This window comes from Erinaceus europaeus, chromosome 17, assembly GCF_950295315.1.
Source record: "Erinaceus europaeus chromosome 17, mEriEur2.1, whole genome shotgun sequence".
In the NCBI taxonomy this organism is placed as follows: domain Eukaryota; kingdom Metazoa; phylum Chordata; class Mammalia; order Eulipotyphla; family Erinaceidae; genus Erinaceus; species Erinaceus europaeus.
Window position 1 is genome coordinate 5,749,520 of NC_080178.1, and position 24,104 is coordinate 5,773,623.

The 24,104-nt window shown below is 39.2% G+C and overlaps 3 protein-coding genes across 3 annotated transcripts; all 3 read right to left on the minus strand.

Moving 5' to 3' along the window:
• Nucleotides 1-377: 377 nt before the first annotated feature.
• On the minus strand, nt 378-1,331 carry LOC103109588 (olfactory receptor 5W2-like). Its single transcript, XM_007518697.1, has one exon. The coding sequence runs from the start codon at nt 1,329-1,331 to the stop codon at nt 378-380; it is 954 nt and encodes a 317-aa protein (XP_007518759.1).
• Nucleotides 1,332-11,272: 9,941 nt separating this feature from the next.
• Nucleotides 11,273-12,193, minus strand: LOC103109464 (olfactory receptor 5W2-like). Its single transcript, XM_007518524.2, has one exon. It carries the CDS (start codon nt 12,191-12,193, stop codon nt 11,273-11,275), a length of 921 nt encoding a protein of 306 aa, XP_007518586.2.
• Nucleotides 12,194-18,483: 6,290 nt separating this feature from the next.
• On the minus strand, nt 18,484-19,428 carry LOC103109463 (olfactory receptor 5I1). Its single transcript, XM_007518523.1, has one exon. The coding sequence runs from the start codon at nt 19,426-19,428 to the stop codon at nt 18,484-18,486; it is 945 nt and encodes a 314-aa protein (XP_007518585.1).
• Between the last annotated feature and the right edge of the window lie 4,676 nt (nt 19,429-24,104).

Below are 24,104 nucleotides of genomic sequence, written 5' to 3' on the forward strand. Positions count from 1 at the left end.
TAGAGTTCTTAATTAATGTCAGCTACCTCAAGATTATAGGGCTCATTAGCATAGGAACTATGGATTAGAACATGGGACACAAAACAATTAAACATTTAAAGTGAAATTAATAGTCATACATTACTTTTAGTGTGATAAATTAATGTTTGTGTGTGTGAAAAAATCAACAAATAAACACTACAAAAGTAGCCACATATATTTTAAACAGATAATAAGAACAACAGTTTAGGGATACTGAGAAAAATGTTTTTTGGTCTCAAAGAAATACTTAACAACAACAACAAAAAGATTGGAATACATTTGATAACTTTGTATCATCTCACTCATTTTGCATAAAGGACCACAGCTGTATCTGTGTGCATTTCTAACATAAATACTTAAAGCCACATTTTGTTTTTCAGCTTTACTAGGGCCTCTTTCACATCCGTGTTCCGTAAACTGTAAATAAGGGGATTCAGCATAGGAATCACGAGAGTATAAAATAACGAGGTCATTTTGTCTTGATCTAGGGAATAGGCAGAACTTGGCCTAAAATACATGAAGAGCACAGTTCCCTGGAAGATGGCCACTGCCGTGAGGTGGGAGGTGCAGGTGGAGAAGGCTTTGAACCTTCCCTCGGCAGAGCTGATCTTCAAGACTGAGAGAATAATGTAACAGTAAGAGACAAGAACCCCCGAAATGGTAGTCAGTTCAATGAAACCAAAAACAGTGAATAGGGCCAACTCACTGACCTGTATATCAGAGCAGGAAAGAAGGTAAAGTGGAGGTAAGTCACAGAAGAAATGGTTAATCTCCTTGGATCCACAGAAACACAAGCGGAACGCCAGGACTGTGTGTATCAAAGCATCTGTCAGTCCCACCAGGTAAACCCCAGCCATGAGACGGTAACATACTCCGCTGTTCATGTTGACTGTGTAGAGCAAGGGGTTGCTAATGGCCTTGTACCTGTCAAAGGCCATGACAGCCAGCAGTAGACACTCTGCATCTGCAAAGGTACAGAAGACCAAGAACTGCAGGGCACAGCCAAAGAAGGGGATTGATGTGTTCTTGGCAAAGACATCCACCAACATCTTCGGTCCGATAGCCGTGGAATAGCAGAGGTCACAGAAAGAGAGATGACTGAGGAAAAAGTACATGGGTGTGTGCAGCTGGGACTCTATTCTAATCAGAATGATCATTCCAAGATTCGCCAGAAGGGCCATGAGATAAATGAGCAGAAACATGGTGAAGAGGATGACTTTGTTCTCAGGATCATTAGTCACTCCCAAGAAAATAAATTCAGTAAAGGAAGAGCAATTCCCCATATCCATCTTCTTGGTTCTTTTCTGCATTTTTGAGATTAAAACATTATTACAAAACGATAGATCCATGTTTTACTCTGGACATGCACAACATTTCTTTAGATGAAACACCATCCTTTTGCAATCATCTTTTCTTTGTACTGATAACATTACCCATTCTACTTTACTCCTGAATCTGTCTAAGTCATCTTGTGACAGTAATGCAAAACAACTGGATCCTATAATTGAGAAAATTTAATCTAAATTTAGATTTCACTTTTTTTTGGTGACATGTGACTTTTACTAGCTCTGTTTTTCTTATCTTCTGAAATCCAGGGGTAGATTTTATCTTTCTTCACATTTTCAAAGTAAAATGACCAGTAGGCACCAGTGTTAGATAAAGTCATCAAAGGAAAGCAGGATAAAAGAAAGAATCATTTTAAATGGTTGGCAGTAATTACATAAACACAAAATTGTTACTATCGCCTTCCTTGAAAGTTATCATTATTTTAAATAGCTTCTATTAGCATTTAGAAACCGAATATAGTCTTCATTAAAAGTTAATAATATAATGCTATTAGTTTCATTCCTTACAGTATTTTGAGAGTCATAAAATGTGCATTGCTGTGACCAGAAGGTGGTTTATTTACTTTTTGACAAATCAATGTGTCATGTTCACTACATGGAGTTATTTACTCATATTGTTATTCATAGCATGGTGTCAATTATTATCAGAATAGGAAATAGGTAAATTCATATAGTTTCACATATGTATATTTATACAGAAATTCATGTATAAGTATGATAATCACAAAATAAAAAATTTTCTTCCAGCAAATATAAATTAATTAACATGTTATTTTTGTGCTCACTACTAACTACATACCCAGCATTTTTTTCCTTTTATAAATTGTGCTCATTAAATAATAGAATTTAGGAATCATAAATGCAGTTAGGAATCATAAAATGATTCACTTACAAATTTCTTATATTGCTTAAGAAAATTTTCCTGTGTATAGTCTTCGAATTTGTAAACTCAGGAACCGACCTGAGGAAACGTCTTCACTGACTGAACAATAAGCAGGTGACAAGATATTATATCAGGTAACTTTTGAGACTTAAATCTCTGAAGCTTCTGTCCTCAGACATGAGTGTACACTTCCATGTAATTAATTAGATCTCCTGTTCTGAATATTCCCCCATGAATATAACATTTTTCCATAAAAACTCAGCCCTATAGTTTCATCATTGCCAACACATAGAAAACCTCCAATTATTTTTATACCTAACTTCACATTTATAATGAGTGTACACCTCCCACATACTGGGCTCTTGTGGGGGGGGACCTCTCCTGGGTACAGGCCTTCTGATGGGCCCGCTCTGTGGCGCACCAGAAATGGGTGTCAAGAAGGATGTACTTCAGGGCAGCAGTGGGGAGCATTACAGGACTCTTAGGCTCCGTTATTAGTAACGCTACAAAAAGATGACTTGGTGACTGTGCTTGTCAACATTCGTTTATTGAACAGCAAAGCAGGGTTTTTAAGGGGTTGCAGGAGGAAGTAACATGTATATTCCATATATGGTCAGAGAGGCAAGGGGCCAGGGGAGGGTCAGAATCAGTTAAAGGAATGAGGAAGCAGAGTTATCAGTAATTAGCAGCCAGAGGAGGGGGCCTGAGGGCAGAGAGAAGATGAATCAGGTATGATCAAAGGAACTGAAGGGATGGGGAAGGAAGGAGGGGGCCTTAGTTACTGTTTGATAGAGCAGAAAAATGATAGATAACAAGGGAGCAGGTTATTGTGTCAGGGAATGCGGGGTCCTTGTGAGGCAGGGAGACTAATAGGTGGGGCAGATCCTGGAGGCCGTGTCCTTCCTTGCTCAACCTCTTAGTAGAGAGAGACTGATAGAGTGGTCGTGCCCCTCAGACACCCATATTTCAATTGGGGGGGGGGTCCCGCTATGCTCTACCATATCCTCACAATTCCCTACACCCACATCCACTGAATGTAGATGTATGGAATAGACATCCTAATCCTTCTTTCCCACCTCATTCTTAGTTTTCATCATTGTGAATTTTTTTCAGTGTACATATAGTCACTACAAAATTTTCTTTAGAGCAGTCGTCAATGTGCTGTGGCACCCAAGACCAATAAGTCATTTTATTTGCATCTGGTCATTATTTCCTATGATGGATTTTAACTTAGACATGTCGAGAGTAATTAAGAGCTTCCTTGAGTCTTACATGTTCCTTGAAATAGATGGCTACATCCACACTACCTCACAATATATATATATTTTTAACTAGGGGGTTAATAATTTACAGTATAGCTGCTGACACACAGGTACAATTTCTCACTTCACCATGATAGGTGTCTGCAAAACATTCTCACCCCCAATGAAGGTGCTTTTCCACGATTATCCACTCAGACCCCAAAATACACCCCTCCCCACATACCCACATACACACACTTGCTTTCTATCTCCCTGCTCTGTCTTCTTTCTTTCTTTCTTTCTTTCTTTCTTTCTTTCTTTCTTTCTTTCTTTCTTTCTTTCTTTCAGTTTAGCTTCTGAATTTAATGGAAATGTTATTGAATTCATCATTTATTTGTAATATTTGATATAAATAAGTGAAGTTATTGCTCAAATTTTATTACTGTTATTACTAGGGGGATTAACAGCTTAAATACTATTCTTAAATGTGTAAAATCTCTCAGTTTTCTGCACAGCACACACATCCCTAGCTTAGCTCCTCCTCCACCATCATGCACAAGGACCTGAAAGTGAAGCTCCTCCACCTCCCACACCCTGAACACCCTGAGGTCTTCACATTGGTGCAACACAATGCCCCTATTTTCCCAGAATTCTTTCTTTGGTGAAGACAGCTCATTGAGGCAGAGAATTAGAATTAATACAGAAAGAAGACAATTAAATGAAGAGGTGGATGGACTCGACCTATCAGACATCTTCAGAGCCCTTCACTCCAAGACACTGAAATAGACATTCTAGTCAAGTCTTCATGGTACATTCTTAAGGATAGACTTGTATGTTAGGCTGAAAAGTCACTGCCAGTAAATTCAGAAGCACTGACATTACACCAAACATCTTCTCAGACCATGGTGGAATTAAACTAACCCTCACCAACAAACAAAACACTAGAAGAAATCTCACAATGAGTTTTATACATCAGAGATTAAAGCAGAAAAGATAAAGGAGATTTACTTTAAATTAAGTGAAAAGATTTTGCTGCTCCACATAATGGACTTGTCTGCGGGTGGCTGGGAGCAGTTTTAAACAGTAAACGCTGTATGATGGTGGTACAATAGTACAGACTATTATTATTTTGGGTATGGCAAGATAAGCAATAAATCAACAGGTCTGAGATTAAAGCTAGTCACATAGATCCTTGAATTAGTTACCCAAAGTTCGGCCTTATGAGATAAACAATTATCAGCAGAGGTAGAGGTTGCTCATATGGCTGTCTTAGGAGTCTTAGGAGTTTACCAGCTAGCTGAGTCACACTCAGGAAGAAGCAGCCATAGCTGGCACTTTGAGAAACTTCAGCCAAGATATGTCTGAACAGGAGAAGAAACAGGGGCCAAAAGGGCTTGACTTCTGACTGCCTGTGCTTTTAGGGCTGTTCTGTTCTCCCTGTGCATTTGCAAAGATGATTGTTTGCTCTGTTGTCAGGCTGAGGTCAGCCAACTGTTGTGTCCAACTTCCTATCCTGGGCCAGTATACTGCATCACAGTAGAGATTATAGTCAAAATGTACACAGATGAAAGCTCCTGTGGGTTAATTAATGGGTTAATGTATATACATGCTCTTATAGATTCGTTACCTGATCTACATACTTTATTAACATGCATGTGTATCTGTGCTTCTGGTGGAGTGGCCCTTTAGGCTGTGTCTGCGGGGCTAACTCTGGAAGGCCTGCTGCTTTGTCCATCTCACACCCAGCACTCCCTTGGCCACCAGAGAGGTATCGTAGAGGAGAAGAACAGGCCATGGTGGGGGTGAGCACACAGAGTGACGACTCTGGACACTATGGCAGAGGATAGTGCCTTTAATAAAGAAAAAGGCAGGGTTCATATGGGGTAAGAAAAAGCCAGGTGCTGGGACAGAGTGCTGGGGCAACGAGCCGAATAAGGGCAAATGTTTGACAGCAGGAACCAATCATTCGTATATATATAATATTTATTTATTTATTTCCTTTTTGTTGCCCTTGTTGTTTTTATTGTTGTTGTACTTATTATTGCTGTTGTTATTGATGTCGTCATTGTTAGGACAGAGGGAAATGGAGAGAGGAGGGGAAGACAGAGGGGGGAGAGAAAGACAGACACCTGCAGACCTGCTTCACCTCTTGTGATACAACTTCCCTGCAGGTGGGGATCTGGGGGCTCGAACTGGGATTTTCAGCCAGTCCTTGCGCTTTGTGCCACATGTGCTTAACCTGCTGCGTTACCACTCGACTCCCCCAATCAGATATTTTTAGACTCTAGCTTCCTTCTAAGGACTCTGGCTCTTGACCGCCCCTTACCTGGGGCATGGGACTTAAGAGTGAGGAAGGGGCTCTTCGGGTTTATCCACATTCCATTGAGAAAATCAGGTTTGTCCAGACCAGGGGGAGGGGTATGGTTACAGCCTCTGGGTCTAACAAGATGGAGGCCAGGGAGGGGAGGCTTATAGGTGAATGCCTTCTGTCCTCACAGAGTGGTATCCCGGGTTCCAACCAGGCTCAACCCACCATGTCCCCACGTGCATCCACACTAGGGCTCTTGTGAATAATGCAGCTGTGATCATAGCAGTGCACATGATTCTTCAGATGAGTGTCTGCATGATATTCAAGTCACATGGCATGCACTTATTTTGCTGTGTCACTAACTTCTTTCAGGCACACAAAACCTTATCTGATGTTTGTATTTTATTTATTTCTCATTTACTATTCCAATTACCAAGAAGCATTTGGAGAACAGAGAGAAAACTCAATCCTTGCACAGAAGAAGTTCACAATTTCATAATGGAGGCAGTGACTGAGTGAAACACCGCACTACTGAGTGATTTACCACAGTACTGTAAACTGTAATATGGGACATGCAGTCAGACTTGAGAAGGAGAAAGAGAGATATTTTCTTGGAATATTGATGGAGTAATTGATTTTGGTCACTTATAACAGAATGATGTAATGTGCCAATAAGTTCATAAATACGAATATACATGGATTTTCCTCCTTTTATTCATCATCATTGAAATACAACTGATCAACGATATCATGTATTTTAAGATTTATAGTGTTTTGATATTTATTTATACATACATGATTTGTGGAAGAATCACCATAATATATTAATACACACATTCATCACCTCTCATAGACTCCATTGTGTAGAGCTAATAGCTACAGAGTTGCTAATAGCTTTGTAACAAACGAAAGTCGTCATCTGAATTAGATCCAGGAGGTGCCTCAGTGCATGGACTGCAAGCTTTATTTTGCTTCGAATTCTGGGCTTAATTGTAGACACCACATTGTGTCATCTTGGAAAGCACCAGGGGGAATTCCATAGATGGTGGAGTGGTGTTTTGGAGTTTCTTTCTCTCAGTATATTGAAAAAAAAAAAAATGGCAGAATTAAGATTGGTCAGTGATGTTGCTTGATAGTATTGGATCTGTTTAAGGACCTAGATTCATTCCTCATAAAATCATTGGAAAAAGAGATGACAAATGGATTTTAGGGGTGCAGAGACAGAAATAAAGAGGTAAAGTGTATGTTCACCACGCATATGACCAAGGCTCCAGACCCAACACCTCATGTGAGTGTCAAAAATGGGCAGGTGTCATGCAATGGTGTCTCTCTAATTCTCTCTCTCTCTGTCTCTCTCCTTCCCTCTTTTCTGTCTCTATCTGGATTCAAAAGCTAATAATTAAGGGCTAGTCATAAGCACACCTAGTTGAGCGCACATGTTACTATGTGCCATGATCCCAGTTCTGGGAACTTCACAAGTGGTGAAGCAGAGTTGCAGGGCTCTCTCTTCTCCCTCATAATTTCTCTCTGTCTTCTTAAATTAAATAAATTAAAAAATTAAAAATAAAGGAGGAAGCCGTGGACTCACACATGAGTAATGCTCTGGCTCTTCCCCCCCCAAAATAAACTTGAGTAACAAACATACCAGTTTGGAACTTCTATCAAATATTAGGAATATATATATATATATATATATATATATATATAAAATTGATACAATACTTGTAAATAAATACATCGTATGCATGTATTCTAAAATATTATAAGCATCCTCCTGAGAGATTTAGACACTGGGTCTCACAGATGATTGTTTTTATGGGAGAAAATCACTTGTTCTCAATAAATTCTTCGTTAAGTGTAGCAAGACACATTCTTTTTCAGAAATAATGATCACACAGAAGCCATAATGAAAAGATAGCATACAGTCACATTACAAACCCTTTGTAGCCTTCCTTTAAAAAAATTTTTTTTATGAAATGGAAACATTGACAAGACCATAGGACAAGAGGGGTACAATTCCACACAGAGCTCCATATTCCATCCCCTCCCTTGATAGCTTCCCTATTTTTTATCCCTCTGGGAGTATGGACCCAGGATCATTATGGGGTGCATCTTAATTCTTTGTAGCCTTTCTAAGGGGACACAGATCTCAAAGACCTGTTGTGTTGGCGGAATATTCTAGGAGAGTTGGAGCATGTACATTAACTGCCCCCTAAAAATACATTTTTAAATGTATATTTACATAAATGCATCACTTGAACATGTACAAAATTAGAGACCCACAGATTATATTAAGGTATCTAAGTAAGTGAGAATCACTTTTCACTTCTGAAAGCAAACAAACTAAAACAGGTTTGTCCCTAGCGGTTGATAAGACTTGGAAGTTTCTACATCACCCGATGATGCAGGAGTGGTGTATTTAACACAATATAACTGAAGACGAAATGTTAAGTATTATGTTTGCACAAACAGGTAGCGAGGATAAGGAAATAGGTAAGGAATAGGGTCGTCTAACTGCAAGGAGTAATTGAAATCTAAGAAAATTAGTGGTTGTGGTCTGGGAGGGGGCACAGTGGAGGAGAGCTTTGGACTCTCAAGCCTGAGGTCCTGAGTTTGATCCCCAGCAGCACATGCGCCAGAGTGATGTCTGGCTCTTTCTTTCTTCTCTTGTCTTTCTTACGAATAAATAAAATCTTACTAAAAAAGAAAATTAGTGGTTGCTGGAATTGGGTATTGTAGCAGCTTTGGGGGTGCTGGGGAGGGCTTACTCAGACAAGGCCACTTTCTCAAAGATACCGTATACTATGCAAATAGAGCAAACTTCAAAATCACAGATTGCTGTGTGTCCACCAGCTTGAGTGTCATATCAAGGTCGTGTGCCTAAATCATTCTCTTATACCTAATATCATTACTTCTGAGAAAGTAGATGAAAACCTTGAGGAGAGATGTTAGGTGTTAAGTATGGAATGAAGGAGGTAATGTTTTCAACTTCTTCAGATACTTCCCTGTTTGTTCAAAAAAAAATTCACCTGGGAGTATATAGCAATCTAGTCATGGTATGCTTTTTTGTTTGTTTGTTTCTTGTTTTTCTGTTTTTCTCTCTTGCTTTGTATAAAGCTAGACCTGTAGTAGATTATAACCAGTGAAATTAGAGGGAAAAAGGAAACTGGAAGAAGTGTCATTTAATGACCATTTTTGATACGTTTTATTATTACATTGTCATGCTCTGTGTGGTGCTCCCAAAACTAATGTAATAAGTATCAGAGTGACTGTTAAAGCAAAATTCGAACCATATTAGTAATTGCTAATTATTGCCATCAGCTTAACTCAACAAGCTGAAGCATTTGTGCCATACTATATATTTAATTCTTTTCCATCTAATTGAGGATGTGAATTTCAGTTCATATCAGGGCTTTTAAGGTGATAGTGAGATAGGGAGGGCAGGGCAGGGCAGGGAAGGAAGTTTTGTGAGCCTCAGAGAAACATTGGAGATGTTTCTACTTCTCTGTCCCTTTCTCCCTCTTTCACTTCCTCTCGGTCTCTCTGTCTCTTGTCTCTCTCATACAGAGAGAGAAAAAGGAGAAACAGTGGCCACTAAAAGTGGTAGAATTATTCAGGTATGCAACCCTTAGCAATGACCCTGGTGGAAAAATATATAAAATAATGAATTGATCAATAAAATAAAATGGTATTGAGAAAATCTAAGGCATTTGTTGGCTTTCAACAACATTTATAACTATAATGAATCATTAAATGAAGAGTCTGTGTGTTTTATTGACTCCTTCAGTACATGGCCAACCCCATGGTATCTCAAAAAGGCTTATTCAAAGATCTAAACATTTAGAGCAGGACGCAGTGGACAGATATCAAAATACGTGACAGAAGCTTCACAAGCAGCGAAGCAGGTCTGCAGGTGTTTAACTTTCTCCCTCAGTAGCTCCCCTGCCTCTCTCAGTTCCTCTCTGTCCTATCCAATAAAAAATGGGAAAAAATGGCCTCCAGGAGCAGTGGATTCATAGTGCTGGAACTGAACCAAGCCCCAGGGATAACTCTGGAGGCAAAAAAAAAAAAAAAAGAACAAAAGTTTCTAACTTGTACAAATATAACATGTGCCTCTTTAAAGACACAGTACCTTAGTTTACACACTATCTTATGTACTTTTTGAAGAGTTATGTCAATTATATGTCATCTATCACCTAATTATCTCTATTTTCTATGCATGCATCTACAACTACATTTAAATCATGTACACTTCTTTGTGTTACTAACTTCTAATATGCATGAAACATGTATCCTGACATTAGCATTATGTTAAAATGTTTTCTGGTATTAACATTAAGCTATATATATATATATATATTTCCATTTATATCCTAGATACTACACTGTGCTTGGAAAACAGGTATAGTAAGATTAGTCAAGGACTAATCTCTTCCTTTCTCTTTCTCTCCCTCCCTTCCTTCCTTCCTGTCTTTCTTTCTATCTTTCCCCTCTTTCTTTCATCAATTATTTCTTTCTTTCTATCTTTTAGTTAGTTGTTGTATTCACCTCTTTATGCTTCAATCTGACATTTTCAGATGAGAGAAAGAGACAGATAGAGATAATCAATATACAGAGAAGTAATTGAGAACAGCACCAAAGCTTCCCTTAGCATTGTATCACCCCCATGGAGTGTACGCAGGACTCAAACCTAGGCTCCACATACACAGCAAAGAAGGCACCTTCAAAGGTGACCTACCTCACTACTGCCCTTATCCATTCCACTCTCGGTTTTGTTTCAATTTGGTCTGAAAATCATCATGAATTGAAGTCTTAGTCAATAAATGTTTGTTACTTGCACTAGGGCATATGATTAATTGGGATAGACAGAAGATTCACCATGCAATGAAAAATATATGGTAATGACACATAATTATTGTAATATTTTTATGCTTGAATGAAAAACAAATGCATAGTGATTTAATGAGAAAAGTGAAAGAGGATCGTAGCATAACTCCTGGACATAAGATTAAGTATAAATTCTTAGGGGTACTGCAACATTATTACGTATGGAATTCAAATGAATTAACTTTAATAGATTTAACATTTTTAAGGGAATGTGTTTCTCTTGTATTATCCTACACAATTTTACAAAAAAACAATGTGTATTTATATGTATGCAAAATGAATTTTTAAGAAATATTTATTCCCTTTTGTTGCCCTTATTGTTTTATTGTTGTAGTTATTATTGTTGTTGTTGATGTCGTCGTTGTTGGATAGGACAGAGAGAAATGGAGAGATGAGATGAAGACAGTGAGGGGGAGAGAAAGATAGATATCTGCACACCTGCTTCACCGCTTGTGAAGCCACTCCCCTGCAGGTGGGGTGCCAGGGGCTCAAACCAAGATCCTTACGCTGGTCCTCGTGCTTTGCGCCACCTGCGCTTAACCCGCTGCTCTACCGCCCAACTCTCCATAATGGATATTTAAGCCCGTCATCTTGTTTTCAGTTTTTCCAGAGCACCTTTCACATCTTTGTTCCGTAGGCTATAAATCAGTGGGTTCAACATGGGAATCACAAGAATATAAAATAATGAGAACATTTTGTCTTGATCAACTGTGTAGGAAGAACTTGGTCTGAAATATATGGAGAGGGTAGTTCCCTGGAATATGGCTACGGCAGTGAGGTGGGAGGTGCAGGTGGAGAAAGCTTTGAACCTTCCCTCAGCAGACTGGATTCTAACAACTGATAGGATGATATAACAGTAAGAGACAAGAATCCCCGAGATGGTAGTCAGTTCAATGAAACCAAAAATGACAAATACTGCCAACTCATTGACCTGTATATCAGAGCAGGAAAGAAGGTAAAGTGGATGCAAGTCACAGAAGAAATGGTTAATCTCCTTGGATCCACAGAAACACAAGCGGAACACCAGGACTGTGTGTATCAAAGCATCTGTCAGTCCCACCAGGTAAACCCCAGCCATGAGACGGTAACATACTCCGCTGTTCATGTTGACTGTGTAGAGCAAGGGGTTGTTAATGGCCTTGTACCTGTCAAAGGCCATGACAGCCAGCAGTACACATTCTGCATCTGCAAAGATACAGAAGACCAAGAACTGCAGGGCACAGCCAAAGAAGGGGATTGACTTATGCTTGGCAAAGACATCCACCAACATCTTGGGTCCAACAGCTGTGGAATAGCAGAGGTCGCACAGAGAGAGGTGGCTGAGGAAAAAGTACATGGGTGTGTGCAGCTGGGGATCCATTCTGATTAAAGTGACCATTCCGAGGTTTGCCAGAAGACTGATGAGATAGATTGCTAGAAATGTGATGAATAGGATGACTTTGTTCTCTGGGTTGTTAGTAATCCCTAAGAAAATAAATTCAGTGATGGAACAATTTTTTCTATCCATTCTTCCTATTCTTCTCTTTCTCCTTCTCCTCCTCCTCCTCCTCCTCCTCTTCCTCCTCCTCCTTCTTCTTCTTCTTTTGTCTACACAATTATGGAATCTGTAAATCATGGAAATATTAACATGACTGAATAAAATTTCTTTCTGCAATTTCCTTTTTCAGAATATGTACTAATGTGTCACTCTTTAAAAATTCAAAAGTGAAAAAAAAAATTCAAAAGTGACGAACTGGAGACATAGTAGCAATCAGAGTCTGAGGGAACAGAATTCTCAGGTTCAAAGCCTACTATCAAATAGTCATAGCTGAACAGTATTCATATTAAATAAAACAGATTTATCTACCTAACAATAATGCTAAGTGCCAAAAATATGTGGTTGAGATGATCTCAATGAAACAGCTGTCATTTAGCAGGCATGTGATTCTACAGAATTTTTTTTCCTCTTGGTCTAACTTCTTTATCTCTGGGAGAAGATTGGAAAATTTTCTGTCTCTTTCTGTCTCTAAGATATTATGGTAGAAATGTCAGTGTTAGAGATAAAATATCAAACTTACATTAGTAGTATATTATATTAATATATTAGTAATTAGTACTTTCTATGCTTGGTCATATACAAATGGTTATAAAATGATTACTATAATTTTGTTTAAAATTTGGTTTAAAATATTTTGTCTTGCACTGAAGTAAAGAAGCCTGGGGAGGAAGGGAACTAGGGTTGTGGTGTGTGTGTGTGTCGGGAGGGGGGGGGTTTGAGGTCCTGGCTCATGATGATGGAGAGCGTGAATTAATCTACGTTGAGGGTGAAATGGTTTTAACAACAATTAAGAGGAGAGGAGGAACTGAACCCATGTGTCAACAACTGCACTATGACACATTAACCTCTCAATGAAATGATAAAAACATAAACCTACCACAGATTAATACAAATGAATATTATCTGCCATTTTTGTCTTCAACATTTAGCAAGACCCAAGAGGTTTATTAGAAATTTTTCCTCTATTAATGTAGCAACACATTATAACTTTGCACTGTACCTGGGTCTTATTGGTTACTAGAAGATGGCCTAGTAACAGAGGATATGGGTGGAGAAGATAGCATAATGTTTATCTAATGATATTTTATCTAATGATATCTAATGTTTATCATAATGATATTTTCATGCCTGAGACTTCAAGGTCTCAAGTTCAACCCCTGGCACCACCATAAGCCAGAGCTGAGTAATGCTCTAGCAGAAAAAATTTTTTTTTCATTTTTTGACCGTATAAGTATGCAGAGAAGCAGTGGAGACAAAGTAGCTAGACATGTGAATTTATTTACATCTCTTGGAATTTTGTATGCCCATGTTGCAATGCACAAGGACCTAGGTTCAAATCCCTGCTTTCTACCTGCATGGGGACAGCTTCATGAGCTGTGAAACAGTGCAGGCATCTCTCTCTTTCTCTCCCTCTCTACTTTCTGCCTCCCCCTCAATTTTTGTCTCTAAAAATAAATATAATAAACTATTACAGAAACCTGAAATAGTACTAAACATTTCTGTAATATGATTTCATAATTTTACCTCTTTATCTGTGTGTGTGTGTGTTCATTATCAAAGGCCTCATTCTGGGATGACATTCAGGTAAAGAGGTACAGAAAAGGAGTGAAAACAAAAACATAGCACAGAAGCTTCCACCAACATGGAGGGGGCCAGGCTAAAACCTGGGTCACATTCACTCATGGAAAAGCAGCTTGGTATCCAAATGAGTTATTTTGCTGGCCCTAGATTTATATTTGCATCTGTGTCATGTATTTTCCATGTGTGCATGACTTTATTGAATTATGCAAATTAGAGTGTGAGTACAGGTTCCCCTAGACTAGTTAAGATGGCATATTGTTCACCTGCAGTACTTACCCATTACTGGTATTTGTAATCTGATGTCTCAATTGCTTTTGAAATAAAACAACAACAACAACAAAAACCTAAAGCTTAAAACTCATTTATACACTTTTCCAGTGGTAAATGGAGTAAAGATTTCAAAGTTAGTATAAATTAAGATAAAATGACTTCTTCTTCTTCTAGCGTTTGCCCTTCTTCCATAGCCAGTCAACAGCGTCAGGTTGAAAGCTGTCAGGAGCTGCTTGTTGCTGGCTTTGAAAGTGACTGGGATCCATGTGGATTCAGTAGGCTAGGAAGGATCGTCAGTTTCCCCAATGAATGCTATATTATGGGTGTGAATCTCAGTAAGACACTTTCAGTTCTGAGAAGAAAATGTCATTTGTGAGTATGAAGTGTCCGAATCAATAAGCTGAGTAAAAACTGTTCTTTTCATAGTCTACCGTTTATCCCCCCCAAGTAGTTCTGCATAGTTCCACACAGACACACATGCATATATTTTTTTAAGGTGAAGAGTCAGAAACCTACCAAGAAAGGTTGACTTTCTGTAGTTGAACATCAGACAGGTGACTTTTAATTTTGTCAGGTAGCATTTGGGAATTAAGTCTCTGAAACTACTGCCTTGGGCTTTGATGTTTTGCAAGCCTGACATCACTTATGCTTGTGACTTTGTGTATTCCCTAGTGCACACAACAGGAGCTTTAGCTGAGACTGAACTTTAATACCTCACTTGTCATCTAATTGATAGATTGAGCAAAGACACTGATCATTGTTTTTTGTGTGGCTGTTTCACAGTTACCTCTAGGTATGCCTATGGTTTTGTTAATTTTTCCTTTCTTAAATAAAAAATAAATTTAAAAAATTAATTTAAGAAAATGAAAATAGAAACCTACCTAGTCCTTTCCAATTTCCTGTCATTCATTTTATCTTTTCCATTTTCAAAATATTCTCCTTCACCAGTATATATCTTTATTAACATTGCTAACCTTCAATTTCTCTCTCTCTTTTTTGTTACCAGGATTATTGCTGGGGCTTGGTGACTTCATGCTAATTCCACTGCTCCTGGCAGTCTTTTTTCTCCCCTCCTTGATACAGACAAGAGAGAAATAGGGAGGGAGGGAGGGAGATAGAAAGAAGGAAAGACAGAGACATCCGGAGGATTGAACCCATGTCTTGGGCATGATAACGTGGGAGCTCTACCAGATGTACCGCCATCTGCCTCCACCTGCACTGCCCCTTTTAATTTGTATTATGATTTGTAGTAGACAGATCATGCTAATCTAAGAAGAGAACTGGTGGAAAAGCTATTCTGAACCAAACCTCACAAGAGAACACTGTGAATCAGCTTTTAGAGCCAAATCCTCTGTGCCACGTGCTGCATAGTCAGCTGTTCAGAGGCAGAGGTCCGTGGATAGGTTGCAACGCACAAGCTGTCTGTGGTTACATGCACAAGAGACCATCATTGTCAGTGTTTGCTTCTCACCTTCTCCAAAACTAGATTAGAGAGTCAGAGAATGTCTCAGTCATTCTATATTTGTCTATATTTGTCATATAGACAAATAGTTACATAGTTGGGAGAAGGATAGAAATTCATGGGGCCGTTTGCCAAAACTTGCTGTATAAATATATCCCAATAAATGTGTTCAGTGTTCTGTTCCAGACCATTCCCTTGATGGTTCCAATGTTACTTGCCTCTGACTGTTTTCATGTCCCTCTCCTCCTTGGAACTTGTGCAGGAGCTGGAGTCCCACAATGATGTGTTCCCAAACCCTGTCAATTCTACCATTTTAGTGGGCAGACTTCCTGAGTTCTTAGTATATTCACAAAGTCGTAGCTGTAGTCAGTCACAACTCAAATCTGAAACCTGAAACATGGTGTATCTCTCCAATAAGGAGTCCATTTCTATTAAGTCATAACTTTTTCTCTCCAGCTTCTGACAACCACAAAATCTACCTCCTGATTCTATGTACTTTCCTCTTCTAAATTTCTTATATTAACAGAATTAGATATTATGTAGTGGTTTTGTTTTTTATTTATTTCAGGCTTCACGTACTCACTATGTTCTCAAGGCCTCTCTGTGTTGTTGTCAATGGAATAGGAGCTTAGCTTTTTCACTGAAGACTAGCTTGGTGGATTCTTTCATCATCTGATGAGACTTTGGAGTTATACTTTGAGTCAATTATGAATAATAACTCTTAACATTCTGAGTGCTACTACAACATTTTTTCAAAGATTCTGTCTGTACATTTATTATTAGATAGAAGCAGAGAGAAGTTGAGAAGGCAGAAGGAAATCGATTGGAAGAGAGACAGAGAGCTACCTGCAGCCCTGCTTCACCATTTGTGAAGCTCCCCCTCCCTACAGGTGGGGATCAGGGGCTTTTAAAAAGTCCCTTTCACTCATTACCTGTTTTTTTCTTATTTCCACTCCATCACCACATGCCACTGACATTCATTTCATTGACTTTGTGATTCTACAAACTACTCTATGCTCACTGAACTTTTTTTTGAGTTGTGTTTCTGCTAAGTTTATTATTACTAGTATGTGTTACTTAATAAAGGTAGATACAGAGCATCTGTTAACTGTCTATTTGGTTCCCTTGGCCAAATGCATTGAGTAGGTCAACAGGAGACTCCATTTTACAATGTAATATGTTGTTCGTGTATCTCTGATTGTGTTATCTTTTTTACCAACTCAACAAAAAGGAGAAGGAGGAACATTGATGGTCAGAGACCCAAAGAATAGATTTTTTTTTTTGAGGGAATTTACAATGGGGATTCAGTTTGTATCTTATGAATTTTTATAACAAAGGGTGTATGGAATTAAATATTCTTTTAAACTGAAGTCAAAGTTTGTACATATTTTATTACAACAGAGTAAAACTAACCAGATGGCATAAGAAGCAACAGGCAGCACACATAGGCGTTGCTGACATGCGTTTTACAATGACACACATGCACGTTCTGGTTCAATCTCAATGTCAGGTGTCCTTACTTGTAGTGTGAGTTCAACTCCCTGTCCAAACATAGGTAGTACATTACATAGTTCTGTTTCTGAGATGCCAGATAAGGATGGTCCCCCACTTTGAGTAATATTTTGGTGTGAAACACCAAGAGTGGTGGGGGGAGAAGTAGATGCTGTGCCTTTTAAGAATCTATAGTCTTTAAACTGCTACTTAGAACAAGTTTCCAAATTACTTCATAGTAGATTAATATCAAACTGCACTGAAGGATTTGGTATAGTTGGGGCCGGGTGGTAGTACCCTTGGTTGAGTGCACATGTGACAATGCACAAAGACCCGGGTTCGAGCCCCTGGTTCCCACCTGCAGAGGGAAAGTCTTGTGAGTGGTGAAGTAGGGCTTCTGTTAACTCTGTCTCCTTCTCCACCACCCCATTCCTTCTTGATTTCTGGCTACCTGTATGTAAATAAATAAAGATGACAATTTTTTTAAAAAAGAAATTATTGTAGAATTTATCGAAGGCTTCAAATGGTGAAAGTACTTCTCTCAGCATTTGTATCTTTGAGCCATCAATGATGTAGCTACTGTATCCTTCCCATATTATAAATAAGCTGAGACTTTAAACAAATTAATGTGTTAAGATTCACTAGCTAGTTGGCTGCAAAGATGGAAGATGAATGTAGTGAATCTGGTGTCCTCTCTCATCCAGACCTTGTAAACACTCCACACACACACACACACACACACACACACACACACACACTTTTATGAGAAATTTACTGTGTGCTTTAAGAGAACATAACAAAACATTTAAAATTTATTTATTTATTTATTATTGGATAGAGACAGGGAGAAATTGAGAGGGGAGGGGAGGCAGAGAGGGAAAGAGGCAGACACATGCACTACTCATGAAGCTTTCCCCCTGCAGGTGGGGACCAGACGCTTGAACCTGGGTCCTTGCATACTGTAATGTGAGCGCCTAACCAGGTATGCCACCACCTGTCCCCCAAAACAAAACATTTTAATATTAGCTCCATAGTAATTGTTTCACAGTCATCTGAATATTATTTAGGTGCAACTTTGTGACATTTAAATGTTTTCTTAAATCTCATGGTTCCATGATACATTTGACTGTGTTAAAACAAGTGTTTGATATAATATCCGTGTGAGAAATTCGGTGTGAAAGAGGCCAGGTGGTGGCGCACATTTCAGCACTCTTGTAGGACCCAAGTTCAAGCTCCCAGTCCCCATCTGCAGAGGGAAGCTTCATAAATGGTGAAGCAGGGCTGCAGGTTTCTCTCTGTCTCTCTCCCCTCTCAATTCCTCTCTGTCTCTACCAATAATAAATTAATTAAAATATAAAAAAAGAGAAATTCTGTGTGCACTGATAAGGCCTTTGCAGGATGTCTCGGGTTGGCGTTTCCGGTTGGGGATGTAGATACATCTCAGAACACTTGTGTCTCATGAGGAAGCTATCTTGGACCTAAGGACTTTCTTAGCAGCCTCTTTGACATCCTTGTTCCTCAGACTATAAATCAAGGGGTTTAGCACTGGGATGATGATGGTGTAGAACACTGAGACAATTTTATCCGTGTTGGGAGAGTACAGAGAGCTGGGTCGGGAGTAGATGAAGAGAAGGGTGCCCTGATAAATGGCGACGGACGTCAGGTGAGAGGCACAGGTCGAGAAGGTTTTCTTCCTCCCGCTGGAAGAACGGATCTTTAAGACGGAGCCAAGTATGAAAAAGTAAGAGACAACGATGATGATGAAACAGATCACTTCCACGGAGCTACCGTACGTGGAGAGAAGCCACTCATTCACTGAGGTGTCTGTGCAGGAGAGCTTGAGCAGGGGAGGGAGGTCACAGAAAAAGTGATTAATGACATTTTTATCACAGTATTTCAGAATGAATGCAAAGGATGTGTGAACCAGGGAACTCATGTTGCCTCCGAAATAGGACAGCACAATCAGCCCCACACAGATACCCCTAGACATCACAGCCGTGTACAGTAAAGGGTTACAGATGGCGGCATAACGGTCATACGCCATGGCAGCCAGGATAAACGATTCGGTATCTGCAAAAGTACAGAAAAAATAAAACTGCAGGGCACAGCCGTAATAGGAAATAGATTTCTTCTCGGAGACGAAATTCATCAGCATTTTGGGAACGATGACCGAAGAGTAGCAGAGGTCGACGAAAGACAGATTGCTAAGGAAAAAGTACATGGGAGTTTGAAGGCGGGGATCGAACCTAATTAACAGCATCAGTCCAATATTCCCTGTTAAAATCATACTGTAGAGTGTCAGGAATACAAGGAAGAGAATAATCTGCAGCTCGGGGCGTGTTGGAAACCCCAATAAGATAAACTCAGTCACCAATGTGTAGTTTCCTTCCGTGAATTCCATATCCTCTGTTGCTTTCTTTTGCTTCAAGTTCTGACACTCTGAATGTTAGGTGGATGGGAAGAAACCTAAACAGAAAGTTGGTAGAGTTACAAGGTGAATTCAAAGTTTCAACAAACAAGCCATAGAATAAAGAATCCAAGTCCTACCCCCTGTTCAAATAAACACACTTCAGAAATTATGGACTACCGAAGTTTATAGTTACTAGTTGTAACTCATTTAAATAGCAATGTTTCTCCCGCTGTACCAAGTCAGTCATTGACTCAGAGGACTAGGGATTAATAAATGAATTAACTGGTGATATGAATAAAAATGATATACTATAAAAACAAAATGAGGGGGCTGTAAGATAGCTTGTTTACTGGACAACACACCTGTTTATTATTATTTTTGCTTCCAGGGTTATCACTGGGGCTCAGTGCCAGCACTACCAATCCACAAATCCACTGCTCCTGGAGGCTATTTTTCTCATTTTGTTGCCTTTGTTGTGGTTGTTATTGTTGTTATAGTTGTTGTTGTTGTTGTATTTGACAGAGAGAAATCAAGAGAGGAGGGAAGACAAAGGGGAAGAGAAAGATAGGCACTTGCAGACCTGCTTCACTACTTTTGTGAAGCGACCCTCTGCAGGTGGGGAGCCTGGATGCTTACACTGGTCCTTGCACTTTGTGCCATGTGTGCTTAACCCCTTGCACTACTGGCCAGCCCCCTAAAATATTTATTTATTTTGGACAGAGAATTTGAGAAATAGAGGGATGAGAGAAAGAGAGAAACCTGCATCACCGTTTCACTCCTTATGAAGTTTCGCTGATTGCAGGTGGCAATCAGGGGCTTGAACCTGGGTCCTTGTGCACTGTAACACATACATTTTACCAGATGTGCCACCACCCAGGCCCAGGATACCTGTCTTATCATGCATCTTTCCCTTTTCTCTCTGCCTCCCCACCTCTTTCAATGGAAAAGTGAAATTGTGCATGTTTGAGGCCTTGGATCCACAGAATAAATATATTGGTTTATGGAGTTTAGAATTATAGAATTATAATTATAGAATTAGAGTTATAGAATTATAGAATTAGAATTATAACCACAGAACAATTTGCGCTTTGTATCTTGTACTTAGAATACAATGCTCTAGACAGAGTAGCTGGAGTAGTTTACTTTAACATAGGATGGCTGTCTATCTTATCTAAAGTAAAGGTGATATTAGTGAAATAAAAAATTCATACCAATAAATGACAAATGTGACTATATCTTTCTCAGGCAAGATTTGAAAGTAATTCCATAAGTCTTGTCAAGATACTGAACTGGAAGAATTGGATTATTTTATTATCTATCTTTGACATGCAATACAATATTGGCTGCTAGTAAAATATCTTGAATATTAAGATGAATCGTGAATATTCATTGAGTATAAAGGGTAAGAGACTTAGTCATAAGCTGGTTCCTAGTTAATGAATTCACCTTTCATGGTTTTCTGACTAATTACAGGTTATAAGCAAAAGGAAATATTTAGTTGCTTCTTACTTTTATAACTAAAAAATATTCAGGTTAAGTTTAAAATGTTGATTCTAGCTTCTAGTGTCCTTTTATTTTGTAATGGTGTGTAGGAGGAATTTGAAAATGAAGTTCAAGATATTTTGTCTTTAGCTTGAAGAATGAAAGCCGAAATGCATGAAACAAACAACAAAGGGACTGGGAAGGTTGAAGGTACTGTTTTATGTTAATGTGTCAGAGAGAGAGAGTTGATGGGAAACAGAATTACATTGGGATAATCTTTCGTTTTCTTTTACCTTCCCTGTTTTCCAAGTAATCAGGGTAATTAGAGAACATAAGACTTTCCTTTTTTGTTTTATTTTGGACTTGACCTCCCCAAAAATCTTTCCTAAGACATTCAGACCAGGGTTTTTCTTTTCCTTTCTTCTCTTTGCTTTTCTCTCTCTCTTATTTATTTTTAATTTTTTATTTATTTCTTTTAATTATTTATTTATTGGTTAGAGAAAGCCAAGGGGGCCAGGAGGTGGTGCACCTGCCTAAGCATTCACTTTACAGCACAAAGACCCAGGTTCAAGGCCCCTGGTCTCCACCTGTATGGGGAAAGCTTCACGAGTGGTGAAGCAGGGCTTCAGGTGTCTCTGTTTCTTTTCCTCTCTATCTCCCCTTCCCCTCTCAATTTCTCTCTGTCTCTATTCAATAATAAATAAATAAATGAAGAAAAGGTTAAAAATAAAGATAGAAAGCCAGAAGTTGAGAGGAAGGATGAGATAGAGAGAGTGGGAGAGGAAGAGGGAGGGAAGGAGGGGGAAAGAGAAGGGGGAGGGAGAGGAAAGGAAAGGGGGGAGGAGGGAGGTAGAAGGGGGAGAAGGGAGGGAGGGAAGGAGAGACAGAGAGAGAGAGAGGGGGGAGAGAGAGACTTGTAGCCCTGTATCAATATTTGTGAAGCTTTCCCCTTGCAGATGGGGACAGGGGGTTTGAGTCACCACCTGGACCCTCTTCCCTCCCTCCCTCCCTTTCTTTCTTTCTTTCTTTCTTTCTTTCTTTCTTTCTTTCTTTCTTTCTTTCTTCCTTTCTTTCTTTCTCCTCTTTCCTTCGGGACCTCAGGCATACAAGTTGGCTCTCTAACAAGCGGAGTTATTTCCTTTGCCCTCTCAAGTGACTATTAGCTCTAAATGATCAACATGACAGGTGGCAAATATTGGGGCACAAGAAATGTAAAAGTCAGAAAGGTAACCGAACCTTAGATCCCTGTTCATAAAAGGGATATGCAAATTTTTTTTAATTTGAAAGAAAATGTAACAGGCAAAAGGACAAAATCAAAATACCAAGTCACTAAATTCTTCCTAAACTAGCCCTATGATAGAATCAATAGTCAAGTTTCAGCTGTTTTGTGGGCAATAAAAGTATATTTACTTAAGTTTATTTCAGATCCTGACAGAAAAAAGGAGTCACAGAAATGAATTGTTCTGTTAATATGCAGCTCATAGGTAAACTTGATTTCTCACTAACTGAGACACCATTCAGTGGTTCTTGCTTACAAGTCTTTGTGGCATTAAAGCCATTTCAGTAACTACAGAATCTACTTACCAAGGAAATATCTGTTTGATAATTACCTGGATGGATAATTACTCCAATAGATCCCGAGGCTTTTATGTGAATTCTCAAATCATCAGGGACCTGATGATTAAAGGATTCCTAACATATTCATTTCTAAGGGACACATAGGGATTAATTAACAGGTTATGGCTATTAAGAATTGATTGTTTTTCAAAAAGTACACTGGTGTTTATAATAGAAGTTTTTAGTTTTAATTAGAGTAGGAACTTTTACTCTGAATAATAGAGTTGTTATTTTTGATGATACTTGGAATTTTACAAAGGACTTCCTTTATTTGTAAATAGTCCAAATATTATTATAGATGTAACTATTATCATTTAAATATGTCTTCTCAAACACATGGAAGTTACAAAATATTGCCTGTTAATATGGGTACTAAAAATTAGTATTTCCCCCAAGTTACTGATGAGGGAACACACGCTTCAGTAAAATTTAGTAGCAGTAGGTGCTTTCTGAGAAGATAAAAATTTCAAGGAAATGTCTTAGCATTTTATTCTTTTTTTTTTTTTTTTTGCCTCCAGGCTTATTGCTGGGGCTCGGTGCCTACACCATGAATCCACTGCTCCTGGAAGCCATTTTTCCCTCCTTTTGTTGCCCTTGTTGTTGTAGCCTTGTTGTGGTTACTATTGTTGGTGGTGATGTACTTTGCTTTTGGATAGGACAGAGAGAAATGGAGAGAGGAGGGGAAGACAGAGAGGGGTAGAGAAAAATAGACACCTGCAGACCTGCTTCACTGCCTGTGAAGTAACTTCCCTGCAGGTGGAGACCCTGGGCTCAAACTGGGATCCTTACTCAGATCCTTGCACTTGGCGCCACGTTTGCTTAACCTGCTGCGCTACCGCCAGACCTGGCATTTTATTCTTGAGAGTATTAATGTGCTATCAGCATCATTCTAGGAAATACAAGTTCTCACCACCAGCTTAATCTTGGATCAGCCTGCCTTCCTTCCTTCCTTCCTTCCTTCCTTCCTTCCTTCCTTCCTTCCTTCCTTCCTTCCTTCCTCCCTCCCTCCCTCCCTCCCTCCCTCCCTCCCTCCCTTCCTTCCTTCCTTCCTTCCTTCCTTCCTTCCTTCCTTCCTCTTCTCATTCTTTTTCACATCATTTCTTTCTTTCTCTATTTCTCTCTTTCTCTCTCTTTCTTTCTTTCTTTTTTTCTTTCTTTCTTTCTTTCTTTCATTGCCCAGGGTTAGCACTGTGACTTAGTGCTTGCCAAAACAGATACACTGTTACTGGTGGCCATTCCCCACTCTATTCTTTTTTTTTCTTTCTGTATTTGATAGGACAGAACAGTTGAGAAGGGAGGAGGAAACAGAGAGGGAGAGAGACAGAGAGACACCTGCAGTACTTGCTCACTTCTCTTGAAACACCCCATTCCCCACAGATGGGGATCTGGGGTTCAAACCTGGGTCCTTGTGCATGGTGATATGTGTGTTTAACCAGATGTGCCATCCCACCTCCACCACACCTCCCCTGTTTTCTATTAGATAAGGTCACCCCAGCGGTATGGTTAAGTCCCAAATGTAGTATATTGGCAGGTCCATCTTTATTCTACGAACGGAATCATCAACAACA